The sequence below is a fragment of the Pollachius pollachius genome (genome assembly GCF_949987615.1).
Source record: "Pollachius pollachius genome assembly, chromosome: 15".
NCBI classification, from domain to species: domain Eukaryota; kingdom Metazoa; phylum Chordata; class Actinopteri; order Gadiformes; family Gadidae; genus Pollachius; species Pollachius pollachius.
The window spans coordinates 7993412-8017017 of record NC_136948.1 but is presented as its reverse complement, the minus strand read 5'-3'; the positions used below and the strand labels follow the sequence as shown (position 1 = coordinate 8017017).

The 23606-nt window shown below is 46.9% G+C and overlaps 1 protein-coding gene across 1 annotated transcript in view; it reads right to left on the bottom strand.

The window, feature by feature from the left end:
* Positions 1 to 655: 655 nt before the first annotated feature.
* luzp1 (leucine zipper protein 1) overlaps positions 656 to 23606 on the bottom strand; it is a 39322-nt gene continuing 16371 nt past the window's right edge. Inside the window, exons 3-8 of the mRNA XM_079751824.1 lie at positions 13070 to 13457; positions 10510 to 12721; positions 9650 to 10320; positions 9130 to 9303; positions 1915 to 2197; positions 656 to 1278 (exon numbers count right to left, since the gene is read on the bottom strand). Of these exons, the coding sequence (XP_079607950.1) occupies positions 1955 to 2197; positions 9130 to 9303; positions 9650 to 10320; positions 10510 to 12721; positions 13070 to 13201 (3432 nt within the window). The 5' untranslated portion in view covers positions 13202 to 13457 and the 3' untranslated portion in view covers positions 656 to 1278; positions 1915 to 1954. The remainder of the gene's footprint in view (positions 1279 to 1914; positions 2198 to 9129; positions 9304 to 9649; positions 10321 to 10509; positions 12722 to 13069; positions 13458 to 23606) is intronic.

Below are 23606 nucleotides of genomic sequence, written 5' to 3'. Positions count from 1 at the left end.
CTTGTTAAAACGAAATGAAGCACGCGTAATGTTAAGATGACGGCCTAATGAAGAATCTGCCTTCTGGTCCTTTACTATGAGGCTAAATGGGCCCTTTTTGTAAAAGGAGCACTGCATTCCCAGACATACTCCTACATACTGCTCCTAATTTAGGAACATACTCCACTTCCGGAACATGCAGACATTCTCCATAAATAGTCCCCGACCATATATGCAGCATTAGGTCATACACATACACACACACAGGGGTTTACATATGGGTTTAAGATATGCCTCTATGGTAAGACACTGGAAGTAGCATGTGTTTTTACATCTGTTTCTGCCATGCTGTTCATGAATGCATGTGTGCTAGCGTGTTATACTTTAAGAACGAAAAAGTGTCATAATATTGCATAATATCCATCCGGGGTAAGGAATCTGTTCTTTCAGTAATGAATCCTAGGGCTGTAGCGGGATTCATGTGTTTCTTCTCCAAATAATATGAGCTGCTTGCGACAGACAGACAGACAGACAGACAGACAGACAGACAGACAGACAGAGAGACAGACAGACAGACTTCCGAAACGCTATAAAAATCCATCAAGGTCACTGGCCGCTGGTCTCCCCCCCCCCCCTTCCGAAGGCCCCCTTCTTCCTCTCAACCCCCTCACCATCATCATCATCATCAGCCCCCCGGGCTCAGCCACAGCCTCTCCCTTGTCAGATCGCAGCAGCAGTTAGCAGTAGCGGCGGCGGCGGTTATACATGTAATACATCCAACAGAGGGAAGCGGAAGACGGACACATAGGCTGGTTGAAGGCTAGGCCAGGCTATGCCCCCGGCCCTCCTCCTACACCCCTCCTCCCTCCTTTCAACCCCACGGAAACACACTCCACACACAGCCACTGAACACGCCGTGTGCCTTTACGTCCCCCACGGGAGTCACAGAGGTTTCCGGCAAGGAAAAGGAAGGGGGGGAGAGGGGGGGGTTAAGTCGGGGAGTGGGCGGGCGGGGGTGATTCCGGTAGCGACTGAGTACATGCGTACGCTCCGGGGTCAGGGGTCAGCGTCGGCAGTCTCTGGTCCTATGAAGGATCCTACGGCTCTCGCTGCAGCTGCTCTGTGTGTTTCGGTTCTATATTCCTTGCAGCAGCAGCAGCAGCAGATGCGGTGAGTGCAGGCCTGTCGTGGTGGTGGTGGTGGTGGTGGTGGTGGTGGTGGTGGAGGAGGAGGAGGAGGCAGCCAGGAGGGTTTGTTGGGGACCCCCAGGGGCCTTCCTGGAGCGGTTGAGATTGAGTGCTGTATGGAAAAAATGAGAAAAGGAACACAACGACGGTACGGTTTGAAAGTGTCCGCACAAATCTTCGTCATGCATCGCAATGCTGAGGTACAAAAAGGCATTGATGGTTTTTTGGTGGAGATTTATTTAGGAAACGGATTAACCCAGGGCCAAGCGTGTTGCTAATGGGAACTTCAGCAGAGCATGTGCGTTCTGTCACCACCTTACTTGACGTACTTAAGCGAGTGTCGACAAGTTATATCTAGAAAAAGGGATGAGGGATTTCACTTAAATTACCGAAGTTCTCCTTAAAATAACTTTCCTTTAATTAGAGATCTGAGGGGATGTTAGTTTGCTGATGAAGCTGTGCTTAAGAAACACCCCCCCCACACACACACACACACACACACAAAGTAACAAAGAACTGATGTTTATGAAGTGCACAAAGAAGATTTGCTCATGAAGCCGTGCTTAAAATCAAAGTCAAAACTCAAATGAGAACAAGTTTACAAAGACAGAAGAAAGACAGAAGAATGAAATAAACGATGTGAATAAATACAAAAAAAAACAACACATATTTTTCTGTTTCCCAGGATGAGAGACCGAAACAGGAAGGAAGACCGAAAGAGAGCACGACAGACAGGAAGTCTTCCTACCGAGTCTCCCCGGTGGAACGTCCCATCCAGCGCCGCTGCTCTAGTGGCGGTCCGCCTGCCGCTCCCGGCCCCAGGGACGGCCCCCCGGCCCGCTCCTCCCCTCCCCCTGGTCTGATGACCCCTGGCCCCTGCTGGACCACGGCTCCCTGGGGGAGACCCCCACCGTCTTGTGGCCCCGGTCGTAGGAGGCCAGGCGGAGGGAGTCAGCGCTGGGGGGCGTGGGGCGTCTCCAGGAGGCCGGGCTGAGCCGGGGGTCCGGGATGGGGTCTGGGCGCTCTGCAGGCTAGAGGAGAGAATATAAATGAGGTCTCAGTGGGAGTGTAAGTGTGTGTGTTATGGTGTCTGGAGGCACACTTCAACACATCTTTCTTTGGCAGAGCTTAGTAACGCACATTGTGCACACTAGGGCTGTGTGATTAATCTAATTTTGATTGCGATTTCGATCTGTAGATTTTCTATTTGAACGTTTCCTTAAGGGGAACCTGGAAAGTTCTCAGTTAAAGTGTTTTTTTTGGAGAGAAATGCTGAAAAATTGCATAATGTTTTCAACTCAAAAATAATCGTTTGAATAATGGTGATTTCAATATTGACCAAAATAATCGTGATTATGATTTTTTTCCATAATCAAGCAGCCCTAATACACACAATGTTATAACAAAAACCCTGACAATTATTATATCTCATGTGTGTGGAAATTAAGGAGGCAAAGGAAAAAAGCACATGGTATTGACTCTGGGGTCTGTGTGCTCAGCAGTCTAGAGAAGAGAAGGAATGAGGTCTTGATGATGCACAAGAGGGCTTCACACGATGCCATGCACATTCACAGATGCCATCTCAGTACTTTTTCCCCCATTGCAAAGAGAACAACAACAAGTGGTTGCTTGGTTCCCCTCAAATTTTTGGTAAAGAAGTACAAGATGGTGCTCTAAAATATATTGTACCAAACTGTATCAGTAATATGGGGTTCACACGTCGCTGAGTCTGAAAGCGAAAAGCGTTGTCATAGAAAATGTTTCACATTACTATTCCCCCCATATTCTGTTGTTTAACATAAGAGCAATTTGCCCTGTTAGCACAGGGCTTTGTTTGATCCTGCCGTCTATTATTTGGATATTAGAAACATGCTGTTCATGTGAACTGGTGTGTGACAAACGAAGATCAATGCCATGTGGGTCTTTGCCAGAGGGAAATTTCCCCAACTCCGAAAAAACCCAAACATACCCTAAGCTGAGAGACATATAATTTGGTAGGTCGTCAAAGTTGCAAAACAAAATTCCCCAAGTAACTATCGTAGGGAGGGAAGACTACATCAGTGCGTCCCCTCGAATAACCTCAATGACCCCACGAGTGCTCGGGGGAGGGAGAGTTCGATGACGAAGCAGTTCTTAAAAACACACAGAAGCAGCACTCTCCACTCCTGTAATTTCAGCTTCTTAAAACGCACCATAATTAGTGACAGTTGGTGGGTAGGACTTGGCTTCTGATGTCGGCTTAAGAACGCATTCTTGCTAATTGCCTTTAATGGAGCACTGCTGGACGGCCTGACTCGATCTCGCAGGGCAACAGACAGGAAATCCAGTCAGCACGGTTATGATGCCAAGTGGGTGTGGTCGATTGTGTCACTTCCTGCTTCAGGGGAGGAAATGGCACGGAGATTTGTCCTTGTACGGTAAGCTACCACGGCTGCGGGCTGTATTTAGTCTGTGGAATAGGCAGGCAGGACTTTAATGCTGAGGTTGATTCTAAGCGATGCTGAGCTCGGCCAATCCGTTCCTTAGTGTCCGTTTGTGTACCGGCTGGCATATTATTGTTCTAGAACAAGTGGTTTTGAATCAGTATCGCAACGTGATGTCGTAATGTTATGTTATTGTAATGCAGAGGATTTTTCTCAGGACATTCAAAGTGATAAATTATGCCTTTGAAACACATTTCATTGCCATTCTTCACTTCTCTTTCAGAGCCATTCACATGGCCAGGCAGAAATGACTCAATGCCCATCCATCACACACACTCCTGTTCTCCAGTCACATTGCTCGCGGGTCATTTGTGTGAGTCGCTTGCTGCTCACAACCTCCTCCTAGACACCCTCCGACTGCCCTGCCTGCTCCGGCTGTTATTTCACCTTGTTACGTTCTTCCTTGCACTTCCTACTCTGTCAGGGTTACGTCAGGCTAAACAGTAAAAAACCAAACCACAGCGTTAAGCCCATAGCTTCACCTTGCTGCCGCCAGAGTTTTTATTTCGACCAGACGGAGAGGAAAAAAAAAGAAAGAAAAAGAGAAGAGGATGTTTTGGGTTCCCGTTCGTCGTCCGGACCGGCTCCGCGGGTCTGGGCCAAACATAAGTTCACAGCCCATTCATGTTGAGCTTGAGGTTTTTTTTCCGACAGCAGCGCAGGGAAGGAAACACTACAATGCTGTTCTGTACAACGCCGGGAGGTGAGAAGAGACCGCTGCATAAAGCACGTAGCCAGACCTGCCAGTGATATTCACAATGGACTTTGTGTGGCTTTTGGACAATATCCTTCGTGCCCTGACATGGTCTGTGATACCGAGGGGGTTAGGGGGGGGGAACCATTACCTTTCAGTTGATACTAAAGTGTGCTTCACTACCCCATAAAGGCTGAATGGAATTACATTAAAAATCTGTTATTCAGCCATCAATCTAAATGATCTGGTATAACAGATACCAGATCATTATTGCATTAGGAACAATAAGCTTTAATTTTATCTTGAGCAGCTTTATGGTTCTCGAAGGAATTGGGTGTTGTCGTCTCCTAAATGACTATTGACTGATGGGGGGCCTTTCTGGGGGAATTTGATTTCAGGCTAGCCTGATGTTATTGCTTGCATTCACTGAGCTGTATTCGCCAACTTTTGTAAAAAAAAAAAAAAAAGAACACTTGGTAGTGCAAAGCATATGTAAAATATATATATATACATTTTAAGAAAGATCGAATTTTTTGGACTCTCTGGACTGGACCTGGATGGATAGCTTGTTTTTAAACACAGGAATTGACAGGGTGTATTGACAGGGACAAAGATCAGTGATGACAGGCCATTCTGAAGCTATCAAATCAAATAATGCTCACTTGCATATCAAGGATCAATCAAAGCCTGACCAATGTCAATCGAGAAGAACGGGTATAATGGTCAGTTCACATGGCCGATTGCATCTAGCTACATTTCTCTCTTATCGACCCCCTTACTTCGGTTTAATAACGAAAAATCAGTGCTCGCAACCTTTGCCCTGCCATAATCACATTGTTATTTCCACACGCTTCTGTAACCAAAAACAAAGCCTAATAACAGTTACTCTTACTTATGTAAGACATTGCGATTCAAGCCACTGAAATATATTAAAATCGCAAAACCACCAGATTTCAGAACCGGGTTCCAAGATGAGGTTTGGAGGAAGACTTTTTTTTTTTTCTTTTTTTTAAGCAACGATTTCTGTAGTGGAACTCTTTTCACTGAAGCGTACTTTGATTATTATGTCTGTTCGATGGAGCGGCTAGTTCCCCGAGTCTCTGAGGTTTGTGGAGGAACAGTATTTTTCAGCTGCACCACAGCGGCGATGTTCCCGGTAATCAAGCCTGGAGACCCCCGGATGTCAGCGAGAGCCAACGACAGATTGACAGAGTGGAAGTGAAGGAGTAGTGAAGTCGGGGCACCAGTTCATCTGCTAACAGATGGTAGAGCTCTTGAAGACTGGAACCTGGGCCGCGGGCCAAGTGATGATTTCGTAAAACCCCCATAGTCTATCGTTATTTAGGAGCACCAGGGGAGAGGGGGTGGTGAAGTATGGACGAGATGGAGGTGGGGTAGGGGGATAGATGGACAGTGAGGCCTATTTCTGTGAGTGGATCTTCACATGCTTGAGTTTAGGCCTCTCTGCATCTATTAGGTAAACTATCAGGTATCCATTTAATTACGATGCCAACAGTATAACTAGCTGATATAGGAAAATGAGACAATGATCAAACCTAAGAATATGATAAATATAACCATATATAGGTAGATATATACTTTATTTATCCCCATGGGGATAATTAAGGTGTCCAGCTGCTCACAAAGGCAACTAAAGATTAGCGACAATACACAATTACTTAATAGAAAAGAAAGCACGACGGATTCACAGTCTTACAGTCAGTCCTGCATACATATTGGAACAATACAGTTACTCTCTTGTTGTAAATTGCAATTTACAACAAGGTCAATTCCTTTGGCTGTAGTTCTCAGTCTTGGAAACTACAGCTTTTCCAAAACTCCGTTTAAGGGCTTTGAAAGCATGGGGTGTGCACCAAACATTAACATGACCACAGACCTTTACTTGACCCATCCAGAACAAAAAAATCCCTGCTCTTCCATCAGAGCAGCAATGACAAACTGAATGTTGGCAGGACGGGGTGGGAGAGACCAGGCGAAGGCTAATGAAAGTGAAATGAAAGAAAGACAATCCGAAGGTCGAAAATCACAAGGTAAAGTTACAGAACCCCAGTGGTTTGAAGGTCAACATTCTGTGGCAATAACGTGAGTGTTTGTGTGCATGCGTAGCAACAGTGATTTGGGGGGGGGGGGGGGGGGGGGCATGTTCCCTCCCATGTTATTTTTACAATTGGTGGCCTTGTTTACGATATGAGGCCCAAGCTCTAGACCAAGGGCCAGTATCCCGGTATCCGTCGTTTGATTTGATGCCTGATTGTCATTACCACGTTGATTTGAGTGTGCTGAATGTTGCAACCTCATTAAATGTCACTTAATAGCATAGACCATTCACATTTAGGGCATTTAGCAGACGCTTTTATCCAAAGCGATTTACAATAAGTACATTTGTCATAAGAAAGTGAACAAATATATCGCTGTCGGAACAGTAAGGACGTTTATAGAACCAAGTGCAAAGCACTAACAATCGCTAGGTTAACCCATTCCCCGTACACAAAGATAGCTAGGATAAGAAGCTACATAACTAAGTTCTATAACTAAACACGACATACAATAAGTGCCTACATTAAGTGCCAGGACATACAACATACAGCAAGTAGGAGGAGGGGGGGGACAGGGGGCTGTGCAGAGTCTAGGGGGGCTGTGCAGTGAGAACCTGACAGAGCACCAGAGCCAGCCTACTAGTGGCTGACCATGCAGCCCTACATGGCTTTGTTGTAGAAAACAGCTGATCCCAATAACGCCGCCTCTTGCCTACACATTGTGACCTCTCTGTGGCTTTAAATGACTATATCACAACAGGCGCTGCTTTTAAAAAAAGCCAGGACACCACAAGCATGACCGCACAGGGAAAGAAACAACAGGACAGAGCTTTGGCTTTGCTTAGGAGTCTGGCTAGTGGCTGGGTGAAAGGAGGACATTTTGTGTTTTTGTTCTAAATTGTACCAATAAATGTTTTACCTCAAGAAGTCTTCTCGCAAGACTACAGTGACGGATGTCTGGGGCAGACGAAATATCAACGTAACACTAGAAAGAACAGCCTCTGTACATACCGGTCATAGTCTGCCTCACTTTCAATGTCTAATCAGGCATTGCATAGCAACTAAAACATTATATAATGAAAATAATCATTGTCATACCCCCTGGCCCTGAAATCATCTTCTTGGAGTCGTTGGAGAAGGTCGCTAATGTCAATCCCTAACCACACATTTAATGTGATAAACATGAGATAAAAACATGAAACAATCTTTCCAGTCAATGCTGAGTACGACAGAGTCCATGCTTATATATGCTTATATTATACTGATCCTAACTATTTAGGCACTAACCCAACATGAATAAGCCGCCCACTGGGCTAATGTGCTTTTGTTTGACAAACTTAATACTAGGAGACATCGAAGTTAGTGGTGTTGCCAATTCCCAACTCATGTCTTTCTTGACCTCTTTCCCCCCACGGGAAAAATACAAACTAAATTGAATAAAAGAAACACATAGAAACACATAAATAACACCTAGTCGAAAAAAAAAAAATGCAACGAAGCCGAAGTTAGATGGAGCACAATGTCCATCTGATTGTGTGTGTGTGTGTGTGTGTGTGTGTGTGTGTGTGTGTGTGTGTGTGTGTGTGTGTGTGTGTGTGTGTGTGTGTGTGTGTGTGTGTGTGTGTGTGTGTGTGTGTGTGTGTGTGTGTGTGTGTGTGTGGAAAAGCAACGCAGCCTGGCTCTGGACCTAGACGGCTAATGTGCTGGCATTCTAAAATACAAGAGAGCTATTTTCTTCTCTTTGAGGTTTCCCTAACCTTTTCTCCCTGTTAAGGTCTTTTTTCATTTCCAGCCTCCCACATATTTTCTTCTTTTTTTTTTTTTCCTTCAGAGTCCCACCCTGTTTCTCTCTTTGTGCTTAGCAGGGCAGCGGGAGAGGAACTTACAGAACTGCTGTGCTAAGCTGCAAGTCTCAGGGTCTGGCGAGCAGGGGGAAAAAAACACAAGCTGGGGCCAAGCTCCGGCAAAGTGGACACACCAGTAGCGAAAGCACTGTGACTGTGCTCTTTCCAGACTCCACTAATCTTCCCATGCTCAATTGTTGGCAGATTGGGAATGATAATTCCTTCAATTATGGAGATATTTCTGCCTCTTTATTTTTATTTTTTTCCTCTTTCCTGTACTCAAAATGTACAGCTTCCAGCTCCTGATGACTGCTTTGGCTAATTCCTTTTCGAGTGCAGGCCTTTTAAAAAAACATTCATCAGTACGTTGCAAAACACTGCTCTTTGTTCTAATGCAGAGCCAGACATGTTCATTAACCCATCACTCAGAGAGGCAGACACTGCGCTGATTACGGAACGATTCTTCCATGGAAGCAGGGATCAGTCTGTTAAGCTTTGGTTTGATTAAAAAAAAACGATGTACTTAACTGCCCAAGCACCACATGGGATAGTCCCAACATAGGAGGAGGTTCATCAATTTGTTCAGGAAGTGACTGAATGCTGTGAAGCATATGCTCAGACAGCAGCAAACACTGTATTTAAACATGAAGTACCCATGTGTGCATTTAGCAGAAAGGATGTGTGAGAAGATGGATAACATCAGACTCATCAGTGCATCCATTTCCCCCTCGCCAGGGCATATAGAGCGATAAGATAAAGCTCAGCTCTGTATTTGACAGAAGTGTTCAAAATGACTTTGATCAAGCAAAAAACAATGTTCACTATTTACATGCATCAATGTGATTAAAGTTCCAAAATCCTCCCTCTCAGTTGTTGTCCACTTACCCCGGGTTGTGTGAACGACCGGCCCCAGGTCTGGGAGCTGAGAGGCTCGTGTGCGATGGCTCTACCCAGCCCGGCCACCTCTAAGGAGGGGGACGTGGAGCTCTTGAGCCGGCGGGCTCCAGGATCCTGGACCTCTCTGGTGCCGGGGGCATGGTTAATCTTTCGCATATACACCTGTGAAATAGTTAAAAAGTGTTGTAACCATAGATTTACTAGGTCAAAATGTGTAGCATTTGCCGCTGTTTTTATACCATCTATGGTCCATTAATAGGGCTGTGCAATTAATCAAATTTTGTTTGCGATTTCTGTTTTTTGGGTCAAACAATCTTTTTCTTTTATGTGTTGTTGATATTTTATATAAATCAAACAGCTGGATACATTATTTTCGTTTTATTATATTCATTTTGTGTAACTTTCTAAAGGGGAAATTTCAAAGTTCTCAGTTACAAAGGTATTTCTTCGGAAGGGAAATGCTGAATAAACGCGTCGTGTTTTAAAACTCAAATATGCCGTGTCTCACATCAGCAGGTGACCCCTTGGCTCCCTTGTGTGCCGCCCCACCAGCGCCGGCGCCCATCCTGCCGTTCCCCGTCTCCTCTGCGTCCAGGACGCTGTGGGCCCTGTAGGCCTTCCACGTAGCCGCGTCCTCGTCCGAGCCGCCGCCGCCGCCGCCCAAATCACCGGGCCCCAGGGGACTCGTCTTCCCCCGAACGCAGGGGTCAGTGGACGCAGGGCTGGGGCTGACGCCTAGCCGGTTCCTCGAGGTACTCCTCACCGTCACGTGCCTCAGGTCCTGCAGGTTGTCGTCCTGCAGGGGCAGGCCGTACGTCTGACTCCTCCAGCTGCTGAGGGGGGCGACGGCGGTGGGGGTTCTGCCCTCGAAGCCCGACTCGGAGTCGTAGCTGAAGTCCGCCGGGGTGGAGTTGGCGGTGGCGGTGGTGGTGGTGCTTGGGCCTTCCGGGGACAGGAGGCTGAAGGCGCTGCGGTGGGAGAGGAGGCGGCTCGTGGAGGTGGTGTCCAGCCTGGAGGTGGTGTCCAGCCTGGAGGTGTCGTAGGGGCCGGACCTGGAAGGGAGCAGGTCTTCTGGGCCGTAGTCGTCGTAGTCCAGGCAGGTGCTTAGCGGGATGTCACTCTTGGGGATGGAGATTTCGTACGGTATGGAGATGCTGCCGCGGTGCTCCATGCTGGGGCCTGATAGTGATTCAAATAAATTGGATCTTTAATCAAGTTTTTAATAATTATATTATTCATTCATAAGAAATCTGCTTTAAGTTCAATCTCGGTTTTAGCCTAATTCATTTTTTTTTATAATTATTTGCAATGCTCACTGTTCAAGGTCCAGAGTTGAATGCACAGTTAAGAGACGGCGTTGTGACATACCTATGAGGATGTTACTAGTCGAGGTGTGTCGCTCCCTGCCAGACATGGGCTCACTGGACACACTGCTGCTGCGACTGCTGGTCCTGGAAGAGCCGGGGTCGCTGGGGTAGATGGTGATGCTGCTGGTCATCTTACCAGCGGCGGCGGTCGCCACAGGCTTGGTCGAGATCTTGGGTTTCCCGTTGGTGGCCAACGCCTCTGACATCATCACCTCCTTCCTGTCGCTCTCGACGATGGCCGGCTTGATGACGGCCTTGGACCTCAGCGCCTCCCGCGGGCTGCACGTCCGGCGGATGTCGATGCCCGACGGGGTGTGCGGGGGCTCGGGGAGACCCCCGTCGGCCAGGGGCGCTCGGCTGTGGAGCTCCTCGTCGAAGGAGCTCCTGGTGGAGGAGCCCTCCGAGTACCGGGGGTACCTGGGGGTGGCGGTCCTAGTGCTCCCCGTGGTCACGGTGGACGCCTCGGACACCCGGTCGGGATCGGACCGCCTCGACCCGGTGGATTCCGTCTCGGAGGCGGAGGAGGAGTGGCCCCCTTCTGACCCCTGGTCGCCGGGCAACAGTGGCGTGACATGGGACCTGTAAGCGGTGTAGGATCCGTTGGCCTTCGACGCCAAGAGGGGGACAGTGACGGACTCCTTGACCGCGTTCAGATCCTGATCGGACGGAAAGATAGAGTCCTTGTCCTGGGAGGAGACGCTGTTGGCTTTGCCGTCAGAGTGGTTTGACTCGCTGTCGCTGCCGCTGTACAACTTGGACAGCGTCTCCGGTTTGCTCTTCTTGCTCTCTACCTCGGTGTCCTTCTTGGCGCTCTTCCAGTGCTTCTGATCATTCGCTGCTGGGGGGTAGCGGCTTAAGACCGAAGCCTTCTTGCCTTCACCGGAGGACGTGCTTCCGGAGGCGCCGCGCGAAGCCCCTTCCCTTGCCCTCTCAGCCATTGCCCTTCCGGTTTCTCTCACGCCGTTATCAGAGGTGGTGGTCGTCGGGGTCTTGGGCGTCCTCCTGGTTTTGTGCGCGGGACTGACGGCTCTCCTTCCAGCATTGGTCGAGCTCTCGTCCGGATGGCTCGGCTCTCTGCTCCGCAGCCGGGTCTCCCTCCTGTGCTGAGGAGACAGCTCCCGGTTCTTGGCTTTAGGGGAGCCGGGCTCCGAGGCGGCGCTCCTGTACTTTGGCTTCTCCTGCCTGAAGCCCCCCTTGACGTTGATCTCCTCGTTCTCAGCCTTGCCGTTCTCGTGGACTTTGGCAGGGGTTTTGGGGCACGGGTTGGGGCTCCTGTTGCATTGGCTACGGCCATTATTGTCCGTGTCCCCGTTAGCGCAGAGCTGCGTCTGGAGCTGTTCCACCTGCTCGCCCAGTTGTCGCGCTCTGGTGCGCTCCACCTGGAACCTCTCCTGGAGCTCCCCGTTCTTGGACTCTGAGTTCTTAAGGTCCGCCTCGACGATCTCCAGTTGTTTAAGGCGGCTCTTTAACCTCTCCACCTCCTGGCTCAGCTCTTTCACCTTGTTGTCCTCCTCCCTCTGACCTTCTAGGCCGCTGTTCTTCTCATTCCGTAGGCCGACGTTGTCCTCTGAGGACTTCAGGTAGTCCAGGCTTCGTTTGCGTTGGTTCAGCCGGCTGTTGAAAAGGCCCACGGAGAATTCGTCCTCGATGCACGACTTCCTGAAGTCCCCGAGTCCGGGGTCTCCCGGTTTCCTCTGATGTTCCACTTTTTCCGTCAGCTTCAGAATGGTCTTCTCGTTGTCCCTCTGGCTCTCCAGTAGCCTTTTGCGCTCGCTCACAAATGTCTGGGTGAAGCCTTTAAGTTTGTCCAACTCGGCGGCTAAGGCCTGCTCCGCCTTGTCCAGCCTCACCTCAGACGTCTCCATCTCCTTCAACCGGGCCTTGAGGGTGTCCAACTCAGACGAGAGCTTCTTGGTGAGGTTCTTCTCCTCGTTGAGGCTGAGGCACAGCTGGCTACAGTCTGACTTGCTTTTTCCGAACGCTTCCTCCAGCTTCTCCAGTTCAGCCATCCGCCGCTGCAGACGTTCGATCTCAGCCTTCAGCTGCTGGGTGAGGCTCTCCTCCTCCTCCAGTTTCTCCCGGACTGTGCGGCAGAGGTCCTCGCACTTGCGGACCTCCTCGTCCTTCCCTTGGATCTTCAGGAGCCTCTTTCTCAGAGCCTCCGCATCGTCCAGCAGTGAGGAGTTGCTGCCTTCCGCCTGTATGATCTTGTCCTATGGTAAAGGGGGAGCGATTATTTGATTTTAAATACGTAGCATCTTATCATAACTATCCACAAAGGTCTTTATAAACATCAATCTCAATTTCTGGAAGAGAAGATACACATCCGCACTTATAGATTTGCACATCGACTGGCCAGAATGCACAGGTGCACTATGTTTTCAAACTTTTAAGAAAAAAATTACATTATCTAAAACAATATCCAGTCGGTTGTTCTCGGTGTTTGGCCCTGACCGGACTAAATTTATACAGAGCTTCTATCCAAAGGCAACCTGGCGGTTACCAGCCAGCCCGCTCTGCCTCCTGAGCTACTCCCGCCCACCAGACATCAAAGTACTAACCTGCAGCTCGACCAGCTCGTCCTCAGACTTCTGCAGCTTGTTGGTGGCCTCCTCCAACTCGTCCAGCCGTCGCCCGAGGCTCTGCAGCTTATGCCGCAGGTGGCGGTTTGTCATGTCCTTGTGCTCAGACATGGTGGGTACAGAGTTGTCGATGCGTGGTCTTGATTTCTGATCAAAGTTATTTGACAAGGTTTTGGAAAGCCAACATTTGTGTTGGTAGTAGCAGCAACAATCCCTGGTGTCCTGGTTAGTACTCCACTCAAGTCCAGAAGAATGGATGAAGGAAGGGAGATGTTGGTTCTTCACAATGGGGGCCTTTCTGTCTTTGTGTTGTCTTCTTGTAGCGTCACGGGACAACAGTTGGGTTTTGAGTAGGGGAAACCATCATCTGCAGGAAGAAGAGAAGAACAACCGGTTAGCAAGTCGTGTCAAAGTCACTCTAGAGCAGGAGTGAGTACAAGATAGCACACAAGAATGATGAGGAGAGGAAGAGAGAGAAAGAAAAAGAGACAGAGGAAGAGAGAGAGAGCATTGAACAGATGGTGTCACAGTTATGCTTGATTACCATGACACAAGCAATTAGCGTGGGTTAAGATATGGCAAGATTGACACAAATACTGTACAAACTTAAAGGAACACACACACTCGCCCTCTCTCACTATCTCTCATACATGGCAAGTAAAAGTAAAGTACTGTACGACCGGAAGCAAGTCAACAGCAAATGACGTTACCAAATAAATAGAAATCAACAAGACGATGTTGATTGTCATCCCCATTAACTGGGGTCAACTATGTCTCAAACAACGGTCAAGTCAAAAAAAGGCTTGCCCTTATTCTCCCAAGCATAGGCTCACTTAGAATCAGATGCACAATTCTGGCTTTAGAGTGAAGGGGAAGCCAGACAGAAGAGAGAAAACATGTAGCTTTTAACACAGAAAGACAGCAGTTTGGTTGTTGAACCCAGGACATCTATGAAGCAGCACCAGGTACCTTCATAGTATATTGTGCATTCATTTAGCTCTAGCTAAAGCTAGCTAGCAGCTAGATTATAAAATTTGGTGCAGGTCTTTGAGTAGGCTATTCCCTCTGAATAATACCGCTTCCATCATGAATTTATTGGATTGCATCTTAATTTCTATTCAATAACAAACCACATTGTTGGTAGTATTTTTTGATGATTTTTTTGAAGATTCAGTGAGTCCAAAAGCATGATATGAAGTAGCAATGCATTTAAGATTTTAGGTTAATTGGAATGATACAACGAAAAATTTGGTTTAAATAATCTTTCACTCGTTTTGTGAAGCCACATAGCACTGCGTGCATGCAAACCTCAACAAAACCTCAACATAATGTCTTCTTCTTTCTATTTTGTTATTCAAATCATTGTGTTTCACCTTCACTTTCTGTAGGACACACAGAGAGAAGGGGGGTTGTGCTGTGTGCGTGTGTGTGTGCGCGCGCGCATACAATTGTGTTTGTGTGTAAAGGATTTTATATCAAGCTATTGATACTAACGGGGCCTGTCCAGACTTGCTGACATCAGCGAATCTCAATGACACACGGCTCCCTCCCTCTCGATACACACACAAAGCAGCTGTCCCCATGGCAACCACGACGTCACAGGGGCCCCCCGATCACAACACTATTCATCGTCAACCAGGTGGAGGGCATGCAATGCTTATTGCGATAAACGCTGTTACATTTCCTTTTGGACTGTCCTTATAAACAGGGCCACCACCACAGGTAAGTAAGTGTCCCGACAGCCTCAAAGAGAACATATGCTCGGCAAGAAACCTATATGCTGAATACTATATGTTCACCGCCCGTAGAGGAAACAGGATTTCTGTAGCATGAGAACGGAGATCATTAGGCATTCAAAAAAAGTGCTTAGCAGTCAGACTGCTAAGCACCTTCACCTCATGCATGATTCAGGTTCTGGATCAATTCCTGGCCCCATGTTTATGTTCCTGTCCGACCCCCTATTCCCCCACTGACCGTTAAGAGGTATTGACCGAAGGGGATGGGGGCATGACGTCTGCAACTAGCAGCTCTCATTGTCCCCTGAGAGAGGGGCAGCCTTTGCACACTGCAGTCGCTCTCTTCTCAACCAACACTCCCATCGGATAATCTCCTCTGTGGTCCTCATCCGCAGTACTCCAGTCATCAGAGACACAATCATGTTTAATTAATTGATGGCTTCAAACTTATCTGATGCTTTTAAACCAAAGCGACTGACGATTTGTCATAAGAAAGTGAAACAATATATCTTGATCTTGATCATGAACTTGACTTCATATATATATATATATATATATATATGAAGTAACGTTTTTTGGCCTCTAAAAAATATCAAAAAGGGCTCTTGGATAGAAAGTAATTTACTCAACTGGCACCTTGTTTGTAGAAACTTTTCATCTCACTGGTATACAAGAACATGCTTCAATGTACAGCCCCAACTTGTTATTTTGGGTTACTTCCAGTGAAGCTTCATTCAATGTCTTTTCATTTGGTGCCGAATCCTCAACTGGCTAACCCGCAATACATTCAAAGACTTGTTGAACACGGACCAAGGCAATAAGCTTTAAGAGGCAATATGGCAATGATTATTTTACATACGAAAACAGCACAATGTCGAATCAAAGCATTTGGCCCCAGAGTTTTAATTATTTTCCACTTTTATGAGGTCTGGTGGTTTGGAAGTGTTGAGAGAGTACATGATGTAGGCAAAATAAAGCAAGACGTCTCAAAGAGAGCAACGAAGAGTCAAAAGACAACTTAAAGTTGTTGTTTTTTTAAATGGGTGTTGTTGAAAGGGACCACTGCTTAGGACTAAGCTGTCCACATTTAAAGCAGAAACACCTTAGTCAATGAACCGTTTTTGTCTGACATCGGTGGATCCAACTGTGCCTTGTTTAATGAAGAATAGGGTCAACTTCTCTCTCACCTCCCATAAAATTGAGTTGTGTTTGCAATCAAAACTATCCAACCTGCCCTGAACAATCAACGTCCAGAGGCCTCGAAACAATGTCCGTCCGTTCGTCCGTCCGTCCGTCCATATATCTACGCATGTTGTTGGAATTGACCTAAACTGTTTCTTGGATTCCTGATAGGATCATGACATACTATAGCAACAGGTTTAACTTGCTAACTTCTTAATAGCTCTCCAAATGCAACACAGGTGGGGCCTCATGTCCTGGTTGGCAACTTGGCGTCTATGCTGCTGGTTGGGTACAGCTACACCCTCTCTCATTCTCACTCTCTAGTTTGTTTGCTTTCTTACTATGCCAGATATATTCTATGCGCTCTGGTTCGGTCCCTCCCTCACCCTCTCGATCCCTAGTCACGCCCCTCTCTCTCTCTCTCTCTCTCTCTCTCTATTTAATTCACTCCCTCGTTCCATTGATCCCATCGTTTTCATGCCGTCCCTCTCTCTCCACGGCCCTTGCTACCTCCCCCACTCTCTCTCGCTCTCTCCATTCTTTGTCATACACGCATGCTCCTAGGGCGTTCTAAAGGTGACTCTGGCAAGGGCCGGTGCTTGGCCGAGGCCATCAACATACCTGGTTCCCCTTAGGCCAGAGCCAGGGGCCTCGTGAGCTACCTTCAGATGGCATGCCAGGGCTGGGAGAAGTGGGGTGGTGGGAGGAGGGGAAGAGGAGGTGGAGGAGGGAGAAGGAGAAGGAGTTCAGGGTGAGGTGTAGTTGGTGTAGGCGGGAGAGGTGGAGGATAAATGGAGTTGGTGGAAGAGGAGAAGAGACGTTGGTTGAGGATGGATAAGGAAGGAGAGAGAAGGAGAAAGGGGGGTTGTGAGAAATCAAGGCGGGCATGATTATTGTAAGTAATGAAAATTAGGTCCGAGAGAAGAAGTGGACCAAAAACAGTATGACAGAAGACAAAAAGTGGGAAATACGAGAGCCAAACTTTTTCCCTTTCTCTGCTTTTCTTCCACTCTTCCATCCCAGGATTCTCCAGTGAAACCCACACACACACAAACACACCATGCCGAGCGTCCCGGACTAGTGACTGCAATTACAGGATGCGTGCATGCGTGGCACACAATCAAAAGGTGTGTATGGCTGTTTGGGCAAGAACAGGTTTGAGGAAGAAATGAGGGCGGGACGATAAGGAACGAGAGACTAGAGAGAGGCTGTGGAGGAGGTGTGGAGGTGTTTTGAACTCAACCCGTGTTCTTCACTGTGTCAAGTATGGAAAAACATGGAAGAAGGAAGGGCCAAAACGCCTTGCTGAAACAATTACAGAGCAACCAGAACACCGCCAAAACCTCTGTCTGGATGTCTGGGCAAAGAGCAAACTTTATTTTACTCTTTGTGTTAAACCTGCTGTTTGTACTGAGTACGATTCAACGAGACAAAACCGACATTGCATTGTCAATCAGCGTGCTTGTTACTTGATTACTGCACTTAGCAGACAGATTTTCTGCCAAGACTCTTCTAAGAAAAGATTCACCCGATGAGCAATCCCCCTGATGAAAATCAACAGCCAAGTCAAACTACTTTGTGTAAAATTATTAAATAATAAGCATGCATCGCATGCCACCTTCTGCTTATTCTAATCTGGACAGGTCTTCCCTGGACCTCGGGTTCCGTAGTTTGAGAGGCCTTCCACTAGGGATGCAGGATAGAGATCGAACAGCGAGTGCTGGAGGTTTGAGGAGGTGCTGCGCTCCCAGATGAGAATGTCGTGACTGTGGAGCTGGAGAACCAGAGGTTCCTTGGGCGGAGGAGTTAACCAGACGTGCCAACAACAGGAGTAAGTGGATAATAGGAGTGAGCGGGAGCGAGAGTGAGAGAAGGAGGTAGGGTTAGGACTCTGACTCAAGAAGCCTACAGGTGGACAACATTGAGGTTTGAACACAGATCCTTTCGGCAGGATAGGCTAACCACTAGCCTATCCTGCAACCTAAAAGTCCTCCAAGTGACAGGAGGAGAGAAGTGAGTCACAGAAAGAGATAGAGTAGATATAGTCTAGTCTCGGGGCCAACAATACCAATGGGTTTTGGAAGTGCTGAAGAGGTCGGTGTTCTTTTTTCCCTGCTGCTCATGCACTCACCCAAACACACACACACAGCAAGTTCACAATCATACACTATATCATTAGGGCTCTAGCCACTCTTCCTGCCTTGTCGATGCTTCCAGTACATTCTGTTCTCTTATAAAGAGAGACACAGAGAGAAATATTCTCCCTTTCTAGTCTTGCACTTGACATTACCTTGGAGTGTGCAATAGAGTTATAAACAATGGTTAATAGGGGGACTTGTCCACAGCTCCATGGAGTAGGTCACTGCCAGTGTGTTAAGTGAATACATAACTGACACTGACAAGTGTGCGTGTGTTTGTGTGTGTGTTTGTGTTTGTGTGTGGGTGGGGCATCGTTAGCTACAAGAAGGTGGAGAGGCCTGACGCTTTTCCTGCATTTATTACTTTTTCCAAGAAAGGGAAAACCGGCGTTCCTTAATGTTTGGTTTTGTCAGTTCCTGTGTGCACTCGTGTCTTTCCTTTTTCATGTGTTTTTTTTTTCACTTGCTTTGAGTTGTGTCTGGAAAAAGTACAGCCATGTGGCATTTCAGCAGAAGAACGCCTTAGGAACGGAGAAGCCAATTAAACAAATAACAAAAATAAAATCTCAAATTAATATTTGACATAAAATATGTATAAAAAAAAGAATAAAAAATAGAATGCCTTTGCATTACTCGCATAACATCAACAACAAATCACATTTCTTGTTAAAAATCCATACTTACGTACTTCTTTCTAACAACTTTCTGGTACAATGCTTAACACACAAAGTATATCCTTCCGAGTTTGAGTTCATGGTTGGTTATTGTGCCTCTGGCCAGGTCTTTCCAAGAACAACAACAATTTCTAAGAACTGTTTCTCTTCTTGGGTTTTCAAATAGCAATACAGAGAACAGCGAGCCTTATATTTTTGTTTTGGTTTTGTCAAAGAACCAAAAGAGAGGGAAAGAAAGGAGATGCCAAAACAAAATGAGAGAGGAGAATAGATAAAAGAAGAGTTGACAGGCGAGCCACAACAGGGCCAGTGTGGCACAGCAGAGGCTCCGCATAGGGCCAGAACAGGGCCAGCAGAGGGCCAGAACAGGACCAGCAGATGCTTAGAACAGGGCCAGCAGAGGGCCAGCAGAAGGCCTGCAGAGGGACAACCAAGTGCTAGCAGAGGGCCAGAACAGGGCCAACAGATGTTTAAAACAGAGGCAGCAGAGGGCCAGCATAGGGCCAGCAGAGGGTCAGAAGAGGGCCAGCCAAGTGCTAGCAGAGGGCCAGAACAGGGCCAGCAGATGCTTAGAACATGGGCAGCATAAGGCCAGAACAGGGCCAGAAGAGGGACAACCAAATGCTAGCAGAGGGCCAGAACAGGGTCAGCAGATGCTTAGAACAGGGGTAGCAGAGGGGCCAGAACAGGGCCAGCACAACGTTTTTGAGGTTGGGGCTTGGCCCTACATGACCTTCGTCAAAAAACAACACTTTAAATAGAGCGCTGCAGTTGTTTTTTAGCTACTTGTATATGGCACACTAAACAAGCTAAAATAGCCAAATACTGATCAGCCTGAATCCCTGTGTTTTGTCCGTAACCCTTGACTGTACCCTCTTATAACTCCCAGCCGCTCTAACCTAACTATGTACCCCCCTCGTATATCCTGTGTTATGCAATCCAACTCTCCCAGCGAGTCTTCTTTGACGGTGCCCCCCACTAGAATGAATACTTCCAGTAAACAGAGCAGAGGAAGTGGGTCTCTCTAGGCTGCGGCAGAGTGGTTTCCAGGGTAACATCCCCCCCCCCCTACCCTTCTCTCCCTAAAAAAAGCTCATTGGTCTAGATATGGAGTCTTGCTATTTGGAGGCTGTAACTATCTAACCCTGCCATCCTACCCCGCTTCCTTACTTACTCGCTCAGTTTCCTCTCACGCCCACACACAGCCCACTGGTAAGACAACAGCAACAGTATCAGGCAAACAGGAAAGAGCTGGGTCAAGTTGGCAGGACAGTGATGAGGGGAGAGGGAGGGGATGAATTGTGTTCTGCTGCCATTACTAGTGAGTGTATAAGAGGTGGCCCGTGAAGATGGTTGAGCACGCACGCCACTTCACTTGGGCTTCGGTGTATCTTTTGGTTTTTTCAACTAGGTGTTAATGTGTTTATTTTATTCAATTGAGTTTACGTTTTTCCCGTGGGGGGAAAGAGGTTAAGAAAGACATGAGTTGGGAATTGGTAACACCACTAACTTCAGTGTCTCCTAGTATTAAGTTTGTCAAACAAAGGCACATCAGCCCAATGGGCACCTTATTCATGTTGGACTGTGCCTTAATTGTTAGGATCAGTAGAATATAATATTATATAAGCATAGACTCTGTCGTACTCCTCTACACTTCTCCGATGACTCAAAGAAGACGATAAACATGGAAAGGGGTATGACATTGATTATTTTGATTATATAATGTTTTAGTTGCAATGGAATGCCTAATTAAACATTGATGGTGAAGAAGACTATGACCACACACACACACACACACACACACACACACACACACACACACACACACACACACACACACACACACACACACCTCTCTTCATGACCTAAATGTGGACTCTCCAACAGACAGAGCGGATCTCAAAGTCCCACTAGTCCTGATGTAAGGCCTGGAGGCTGGGGAGGAGGTGACTGGATTGGACCCTGAACACTGCAGCTGGGGGTGTGAGAGGGGGTTCGCAGGGTCCTTAGATGCTCTGTTTAAAACCCATCAGCACCCCGTAGAATTGGAGCCAGTGGTTCTGGAGAAACTCTAGCGACGGGGAAAGGAACGCTGTGCCGCGTTGGAACAAACCCTGGACTGTTTCTATGTTCTGTATCCCAATCAGAAGAGCGGGGGTATGGCAATAGGCTATTGACTGTTGCTTTGATGTATACTCGTAAAAAGTCTTACAGCACAGAGATCCCATCTTCTAAAATATTCTAAATATGGGTCTGTTCCTTTTAATGTACATGGGCACAGTGAGTTATGGCCGGTACACACTACAGGATAACTAGCCAATTTGTTGCCCGATTTCCCCCTCCCGACTCTGATCAACAAAACCCAGATCTGTTGATGGTTCTACCAATTTAATTTGTGGTGCTGCGGGGTACAAGTGTTTTTTTTACCAATCGCAAATCTTAAACATGTTAAATATTACAATCAGCTATCCTGTAGTGTTTTAAGCACATGGGCTACCATACATAGCCAATAGGAAGTAGGATCAAACACATAAGCTGTAATTACTATATATAGCCACAGATGGCAGCACCTTTAGACAGGTGAGGAGGGCGGAGCCAATACGACACATAGGACACGCCTACTTGGTATTAAAGCAGGGCCTGGAGCCAACGAAATCAGAAACATCCGGCAGTCCATTCTAGGGAGTTAGGTACAGAGGCCTGCTGTTTGTCGCTCACACGCGTGTCCATACAATTCCCCTCCTTTTGCTTCATAGTTACCATACCGAAATACTTTAACAAATAAAGTTAGTTAAAAGCGATCCGAATTAGACTACTTTCTTCAGTAACGAGAGGGACTTTGAGAGAGAACACAGTGTATTGATTGTCACGTGGGAATGACAATGGCCAATTTGGAGCCACACTGACCGGTAATCAAAACAAATGCCATTGCTGCAAAAGTAAAGTGTGATGGTTTGTGAAATAGAGTCCAACTGACGCTACAACACGTACAGTACATTTTCACGCTGTCGACATTACTTCGTCCATAGTTATTTAGTCGTTCCAGATTAGAGGACGTCCGCCTATTTGTTTGCCCTCAAGACAATTTGAGCAATTTGTGAGAGCTTCCGATTTAATAACCAGAACTATGTTGTTTGGAAATGGAAACGGTTAGTGTGTGGTGTGCTGCTTTGGAAAACCAGTTGCCTTCCACACACTTAACGGTCATCTAGTGTTTGTCAGGCATAAGTAGACTTTCCTTGCTCAAAATATGGCGTAGGTGGTAACTTTGTATCAAAGCAACAGCAGTCGGTCAGGCGTTACTGCCACTGTCGATACTCAATATGTTGTCTTTGTACAGTTATACGGGATAGTTCCCGATCATGTGCATGAGCACATTTAACGAGATGAGCAAGGTGAAGTGGAACTTCAGTACGTTAGTCCAAATTCCACAAACCAACCTGTAGTATCAAGGTTTCGTCTCATTATTATACATAGGTATGCCTTAAGTAGTACTCCATTAAAAAGGCTCTCTGATTAATGTGCCAATAATAATCAATCACATCACTATTCTTGGAACATTAATTTGTACCGTAACCCGCTCTGTAAAGGGGACTGTATGTTTGCAAAAACAATCTCCTCCAATCATAACGATTGTTCAGGTATTTGACGAACAGCCTTTGTGTATTGCAAATGCCAATGATGCTGCGTATCATAAAAAAAAATGTGGATCCTACTAGGTTGCACGCCAAGCCTTAACTGTGGGAAACGGCCTTGATATAGCTCGGTAGGCAGAGACCAATGCACACAACGGTGTGACTCCTGAGCTAATAGATTGTACCACGTCACTGTCATTTATAACCCTGGAGTTTTAACATCAACACATGTGTAACAGAAAGAGAGCGTAAGATAGAGAGAGACAGAAAGAATAATTCACAAGCACGTCTCTGACGGATGTCGGACTAGAGGACATCATTCCCACTCACTAGCTGGGGGTGGGGGGAGGAGCTTTGGGGAATTGCTGTAAGTCACATCTATTTATCGCACATTTTTTAACCAGAGAAGGACCTGATTCATTGAGATAACATTTTGTATTGTTTCACAGTGGCCTGGGCAAGCACCAGTGAACAATATAGTTTCAGAAAACAATTAAGCTGCAGACATGGGGGGGTCGAACATGGTGCAATCCTGGCTGGGAGTTCAACAATATGCCTCATCCCTATACATTACATTCCTGAAAGAAGCAACCAATCACATAAATAAAAAAGACAGAACACAAATTCCAACAAACCATAAAAAAACGTTTAAAATAAAGAAAAAACTGAATCATATCTCCCCCCGCGACCCAACCCCGGATAAGCGGATTGACGATGAGGATGAGGAGTCATTTCTCTTCCGTTTAAACATGTCTTATGAAGCCAGCTGAAGAGAAACAGATTTTCTCCTCCTCCAGTATGTGGTCCCTTTACCAGATAGCCGTTAGCCGTGAGGACAAACACCGGCTCGCTATTTAAAGCCACTCCATACAGCTGTTCAAACACTCGGCTATCCGCGCACGTCAGCTGAAACGCTTACATGACTCAGTGGCTCCACAACTACATAGATACGTTAACTGCTGTGTGCGTGTCATTGTGTGTGCTTCAGTTTGCGATCGTTATGAGGATGACCCGCTCACAAAAGGAATGTGTGCGTGTCATCATTTCACACAGCTAATAAGAAAATAGGACACAAACAAAACATCACAATGACTTGCACTCGCCCGAACACAAGGTATCTACAGTATCAAAAGTTATCAGCAGTCGATAAG